The sequence below is a fragment of the Hypomesus transpacificus genome, chromosome 17, assembly GCF_021917145.1.
Source record: "Hypomesus transpacificus isolate Combined female chromosome 17, fHypTra1, whole genome shotgun sequence".
In the NCBI taxonomy this organism is placed as follows: domain Eukaryota; kingdom Metazoa; phylum Chordata; class Actinopteri; order Osmeriformes; family Osmeridae; genus Hypomesus; species Hypomesus transpacificus.
Genome location: NC_061076.1, coordinates 9,700,275 through 9,706,980, shown reverse-complemented (window position 1 = coordinate 9,706,980; position 6,706 = coordinate 9,700,275). Strand labels below are relative to the sequence as shown.

At 42.1% G+C, this 6,706-nt stretch overlaps 1 protein-coding gene across 8 annotated transcripts in view; it reads left to right on the top strand.

Annotated features, from left to right (window-relative positions):
• The first annotated feature begins 1,451 nt into the window (after positions 1–1,451).
• The window catches only part of cep112 (centrosomal protein 112), a 206,211-nt gene continuing 200,956 nt past the window's right edge, over positions 1,452–6,706 (top strand). For 5 of the 8 annotated variants that reach the window (XR_006957363.1, XM_047037690.1, XM_047037688.1 and 2 more), the window contains exons 1-4: positions 1,485–1,595; positions 2,003–2,107; positions 2,441–2,631; positions 2,964–3,127. Coding sequence is in view for 7 of the 8 variants with exons in the window: in XM_047037690.1 (XP_046893646.1) it covers positions 2,008–2,107; positions 2,441–2,631; positions 2,964–3,127 (455 nt within the window). In the remaining variant the exon portion in view is untranslated. Of the gene's footprint in view, positions 1,602–2,002; positions 2,108–2,440; positions 2,632–2,963; positions 3,128–6,706 lie in introns of all 8 variants that reach the window. The other 3 variants (XM_047037685.1, XM_047037687.1, XM_047037686.1) reach the window with 3 other exon arrangements.

Here is a 6,706-nt window from a genome sequence, read left to right as displayed (position 1 = left end):
CCCATGTCCGTGTAGTCTATGCATATTTCTTTAAACGGGGCCTCCGGAACCGGGAATCTCCCCATTGGGCAGGTGAAGGTTTTCTTGTCATTAAATGCCAGGCATGTGTCGCATTCGCGTACATAGTTCTCGACCAACTCCTTCATGTACGGATGCCACCAGTCTGTCTCTATGGTTTTTGTGGTTCGTCTTCTGCTTTCATGGGCTGGTCCATGCGCTTGCGCTGTCAGTATTGTCACTAATTTTGCCGGTGCTACTAATCGTCCGTCGTGTGCTCTCCACAGTCCATCTTTTTCTGTAGCTCCTTTGTGTATCCACTGGCTCTGTTCGTACACTCCTGCTTCCTTTTGTATCTCCACTAGGTCTTGTGTGGTCAGGGCTGGTCTGATTGGCTCGGCCAGACACATCAATTGCTTGGTGTATCCTCCTGCCATTTTGGCTGCTCTGTCGGCCGCATCATTTCCTTGGGCAACATGATTATTGCTTTTTTGGTGTCCTGGACATTTCATTATGGCTACCCTAGTGGGCAGCAGTACTGCCTCGAGCAGTCTCTTAAGAGTCGTGGAGTGTCTGACGGCGGTTCCATTGGTCGTAAGAAATCCTCTCCTTTTCCACTGTGGCCCGTCTACATGCACTGCTCCATGTGCATAGGCTGAGTCGGTGTAGATGTTTACGGCTTTCCCTTGGCTTAATTCCAAAGCCCTTGTGAGCCCGTGGATTTCTGCTAACTGTGCCGATGCTGGTTGTGGAATGATTTCTGCTTCCCAGGTAGTGTGATTGTTCCATTTGCCAGTTCCTTCCTGCTGAACAACTGCATAGGAGGCCACATTTCCAGTGTTTCCCTTGTAGCAACATCCGTCGCTAAACAGTGTGCTGTCCGGGTCTTTTAGTGGTGTGGTGGTAAGATCGGGTCTTATCTTCAGATCCTTCTGAGATACATATTCACAGTTGTGTGGTATGAGTTCAGCAGGATCCAACTCAGGGGCCATGTTGATGTTTCCAGTCTCATAGAAAATGTGTGGTTTTGTCAATGTCCCACATATTTTTGCTTTTCGTACTGCAGAGATGGTGAAAGCCCTTGAGGTAAGAAATGACACCACCCCATGTGTTGTGTTGACTTTTAGCGGGTGGCACATGACAATGTGTGCTGTCTTTTCGATGGCCTTGGCTAAAGCCGTCAGGTGTCTGCCGCACCCTGTTTGTCCCATTTCTACATTACTAAGTTTTGAACTGTGATACATAAGTACTCTTTGTTATCTAGTTTTTGTAGTTAGTCAGTGTTATCATAATGCTGCGAGTCCAGGAAAACCTTAACCATCTCAATTCACGGAGAATGCTCCGTCCTTGCGTCCTTGCAAGACCATTCTTGACAACGTTCTTCAAAAGAATGTACTTGCGTTCTCAGCGTTCTTCGGATTTACTTGTTCTTGCATTCGTAAACTCACAAACTTTGATTGACAGTTTCTATGACAACATGGACGCTGCGTTGGCTGTTTGCGGAAAACGGATGTTGCGCTGCTTACCAGTGAAAGAAGTAGAAGACGAAATGTAAATTGTCTTGTTTGTAGGTCTACACTTGCTGATTGCCATTCACTGTAAGGGTAGATACATCAACTTAAATGCTTACCGTAGAGCCAGCCAACCTAGTCTAATTTAAACTAGAAGCTAGCAGTGATTGAAACGAGACTGCTTTTCAACTAGCTTGTGCTAGTAGCTGGATAGATAGCCCGCGCAGCTAGTTAGCTGAATGTGCATGGTAAACGAACGCTACAAGACGAGCTAGCTAAGGTCAGGGAATCCCTGTGCCTTTTAGACACATCGCCGAACATTGGCATTGACTTAAAGTACTTCGACAAATCAATTGATTCATAGATGCACCGCCGAGAAAAGTTAATGTTGACTTTAACTAAACCTTCCGGAAAAGTCACTAGTTAGCAAGCTTACCAGAACACGATATTGTAAAATGTCTGTATTTTCTTAAGACATATCTTTCTTTCTTAAGATATCATGAGCAAACACGAGGATGCTTGGGATAAACTGGACACTGAGTTTGACCACTACTTAGTGGACATGAAACCATACGTTCTAAAGCTCCCTCACAAATCAGGTAAACCCACCTCTTCATGACTGAAAGAACAGAAGACACACACTGTAGGTTTCCTATACGAGACTGTAACTAGTAGTGTTTAAACACCTAAAGTATGAAAATGTGCTGTGGCCACCAAGTTACACTTTTGGTACTGAACCAATACAATTCAAATGGATTGTATCGAACTATTGCTAACCAGTTATTGGCTGAGATATTTAAGTTTACTTCTAAATGTTTGCTTCATGTTTTAGTTTTGTTCAAATCAATTATTGCCACTCCCGTGGAATAGGTAGCACAATCCATGGAAAACCAGAAGAGAAGCGTGCTCATGATTTATTTGTATTTTTCCAGAGCGCCAGCGATGTGCCCTGTGGATAAAAAAGCTTTGTGAACCAACGGCGTCAAGTTCTGGCCTCATGGGACTCAAGAACCGCAACATGTATGCCCGCCTGCTCCTGCACATGCTCAGACGAGACGTCCTGGAGGGCCCTTTCACGCAGAAACCTGAGTCAGGCACACTCAAGACGCTTCCAACCTATATGGTAAACTAACTCCGTTTTTTAGATAAACAATAGAATTAGGTCTGGTCTAGTTTTAAACTTTATTATGCTAATAAAATGATAGGAATCTGTGCCATTATCATTTATCAATTGAGACATGATCTCAGTTGAGATGTTGGGGTGTTCACAATGTCAGTCCAACATTAATTTTCCATTTACGCCTGACAGTTAGGCCTATGTATGAGAGAGATACTGCAAAAATGTCAGCAAAATAATGAACCTAACTATAATTGAGGTCCTACATGAGGTGACCGGTCAAGACAAGTTTCAAATGTATTCCTTCTAAAGTCCAAACTGTGTTATTTAATTGCCAGTCCATCTACTTTGATGAGCCACTGTGTGGTAAAGCAGCTGAGCAGAGCAGTGCCGGCGTGCCTGACTGGGTGACTGGAGAGCTGGACCAGAGGGACGAAATTTGGGAAAGCCTGCTGAAAGAGAGGGCAAGCTCCTCACCCATGGCTTACCAAAACACACACAGGTATTCTAGCCCTGGATAAAATATCTCACACGATACACATGCTTATGCCTGAGTAGTAGCTGCCCAATAGGGCGGCCCAATAGATTTTCTTTGGTCGACCAAGACTCGACTAAAACGTCTGAAAATCGACTAATCGAAATTTGAAACGCCTATCTTTTCCTAAAAAAGAAAACGGTACAAACATTTTTGCGATCTGACACAATGGCTGCTGGACATTGCAGATTCAGGCGCTAATAGCCTACTAATAATAAGACTCGTATCACCAGTCCTGTTGTAATCGAATGCCGATGGTATTTAGTATCTCTTACAATGTACTACAAATAAAAAATATTGTTTGTTTAACATGCAACTCATCAGAGCGCACTTATCACTGCCTGATCTTGCAGCATGTAAACTTACGTAGAAGCTAAGTGGGGAACGGTGCAACAGAGAAAGATTTTGTATAATAGGCATATACATTTTTTTACCCAGCGCGTTAGCATGAGCGAAGTAGGGCTAGGCCAACTTACATTTCTCAGGTGGTAGGCTACATAATATTCGACGTCGAACTATGAAAAATAAACCTTTATTTGTCTTCAATAATATAATATACAATTTCTGTCAAATGTTGTTAATTCAGCAATGATGACACAAGCGGGAATCAGATCTCACACCGTCATACGGCAGCTCGACTAAAAAAATCTTAGTCGACCAAGAGCATATCGACCAGAAAATCGACTAGTCGACTGAGTGGGGACAGCACTGCTGCCCAAACACACATTAGTGTTCTCTATTTTACTTCCTTATTACAAACAGGTTAACAATCAGCATCTGCTCGCCATGGTGGTTTGCATTACCTTAAGAATTTTGTGGACTCCACTGAACTATTGTTTCTTCAGTAACTGATTGAATTGCAAATTCACTTCTCTTTTGATTTCTCTTCTTGTGTTTTTTTATTTGGAATTTGAGAGTGGCTTCTTTGCTATGGCTTCACTAATAACCTGTGTTCAAAAGGTGCCACGCACACACACACACATACACACACGCACACTCTTCATCCCTCTGTATCCCTGGAATGTGGAGCCTTTGACTGCTGGGTGTTAAGCAGCTCTAGGTGTGATCTTAGCAAGGGCTCTATAAGTTGTTATACCAATTAACAAGGAAGATGATGTGAATCAAAGCATACTGGCTGGAAATACACAAGGATTAGCATAAGAAAGGTGAGGAAAGGGGAATAGCGAGTTTATTATTAATATTCACTGGTGGATAAAGATATTCACTAATTAATATTCACTTCCGGTATAGAGAGTGCATGCCCTTGAATCCATGTGCTACGACCAGTGACGTGCGGTGATGTCAGTAAGAGGGTAAGCACTGAGTTATGAAAGCCAGATTACCTAATTTATTGTTAGGCTAATATGTCAAAACAGTAAATGCAGTAAACAGTAGGCAGTAGTTTACAGCCGCTGAATGTTAGCACAGCCACATAGCCAATCTTTTCATACCAGTCTGTTTGAAAAGATTGAAAACAAGTTGTCCCTTTGCTGCAGTAGTCCATCTAAGTCTGACGCAAACCTCCCTCTTGCTATTAACTCCTTTATTGAATAAAATCGAGCTTGGAGAAATTCCTCAACTCTGATATCGGCAGACACCGCTGCTGTCATTTTGACTTGAATTTTGCGGGGATTACGCTTACAACGTAGCCAGTGTAATGACGTTAGCTGCGCAAATTTCCAATAATATCTCGATTTTATTGGTCCATGTTTGATACGTAACGTAGATGATTACTGGCATAACAAATTTACGTGCAAAGGCACAGCAGAGTTGTGCTTTTCGACGTACATGTTAAAGAATACAGGATCAAAGTGCGCATGCGCAACATGAGTTTTTCGTTGTCGTCCGCAATGAATGGACAGTAAAAGCACTGCTTATTCTACCATTTTGTTGTATTTGATTTTGCGTAACTGCTACATTTGTCATCGTAACGTCTAAACAATTGGAATAACACACATATTGCATATATAAATCACAAGAATAATCAGTAAAAATACAAATACAAGTTTATTAAATAAAATTATTTAATAAAAAAAATTACGTTTGAATTTTGGCAGGGTAGGCAGTGCCTACCTTGCCTACCCTGACTGCACGTCACTGGTTACGACCCTAAACTACTTGTCTACTTTTAAGGGTAGGGAGCCATAACATAAACAGCGAACACTGATGTAAAAGGGTAAAGTATGGCTTAGTCAACAAAGTTAAAGTCAACATTAACTTTTCTCGGCGGTGCATCTATGAATCAATTGATTTGTCGAAGTACTTTAAGTCAATGCCAATGTTCGGCGATGTGTCTAAAAGGCACAGGGATTCCCTGACCTTAGCTAGCTCTTGTAGCGTTCGTTTACCATGCACATTCAGCTAACTAGCTGCGCGGGCTAACTATCCAGCTACTAGCACTAGCTAGTTGAAAAGCAGTCTCGTTTCAATCACTGCTAGCTTCTAGTTTTAATTAGACTAGGTTGGCTGGCTCTACGGTTAAGCTCAGCATTGATGTAAATTGTGGTCCGTGTACTTATGGTATGTTGTGCCAGGTGCTTGCGTTGTCTTGTCTTAAGAATTTCAGTGCCCAGTCTAACCTTGTGTTGTTCTGTGCACCTGACAAATAAAAGACTTGAACTTGAACACTAGCTCTCACGGGAACGCGCAAAACTAAGGGGAAGGGGTATTCGGCCTAAGTCCTTGGTTCTTAAATGCCACCCAAGATGCAAAGAACATAAAAAAACACTGAGGCATGTCTATTTTAAAGAAATAAAGTTGTAAGTGTAGTGCACAGATACTTCAAATGAAAACATAATATAGTGCAAAATGAAAGCACAATAATGTTTTTTAATAAACCTTTTTGCAGAGCTTGCATACAATTTTGGCATCTTTGTTTCTGTAAAGTATTTGCGGCTTGGCACCTCGTATAATCAATCAATAGCTCTGATTATGGCTTTAATGCCGCGTCTCTGTACCATCTGAAAAGGAACCATGTCCTCATACAAGTAAACAATTATGGCCCTGGTAATTTCAATCCATCGTGGGCTCTTCCTACTGTCAGAAGTAAGCTACCTTTTGAAAATGACTGTTGAATGGAGGTCTGGATCTGTTACAGTTTTTTTCTTTTGGAAAGTTGAGGCTACTTGGTTCCCCTTCGTTCTTTTGATGAGCAGTCTCACAAGCCCTACTCACCCGGCGTCATCGAGCTGACCAGCTATATACTTATTTAGCACTAGCGTTGCTACCTGCATATACCTACAGCTGGCAGCTGTGTTCCGTTTAGCTCCTAGATTGAGACCTAGCTCCGGTAAATACAGGGGTGCAAACTCGTCACCTTTCGGCGAAATTTACTGTTTTTTATCCAAAATAGGTAATTTGTGTGTTTCGTGAAGATCTCCAATAAAAATATTAGGGATGATCCGATCTGATCGGCACCCATTCCATATCGGCCAATATTCCCATTATTGGTTTTGATCGGCGTTCTCTAAACGGCCGATCAAACATGGCCGATCAGATGACATAAAATCTGCGAGAACTACTATCAGAGACTTTTCAATAAAACGT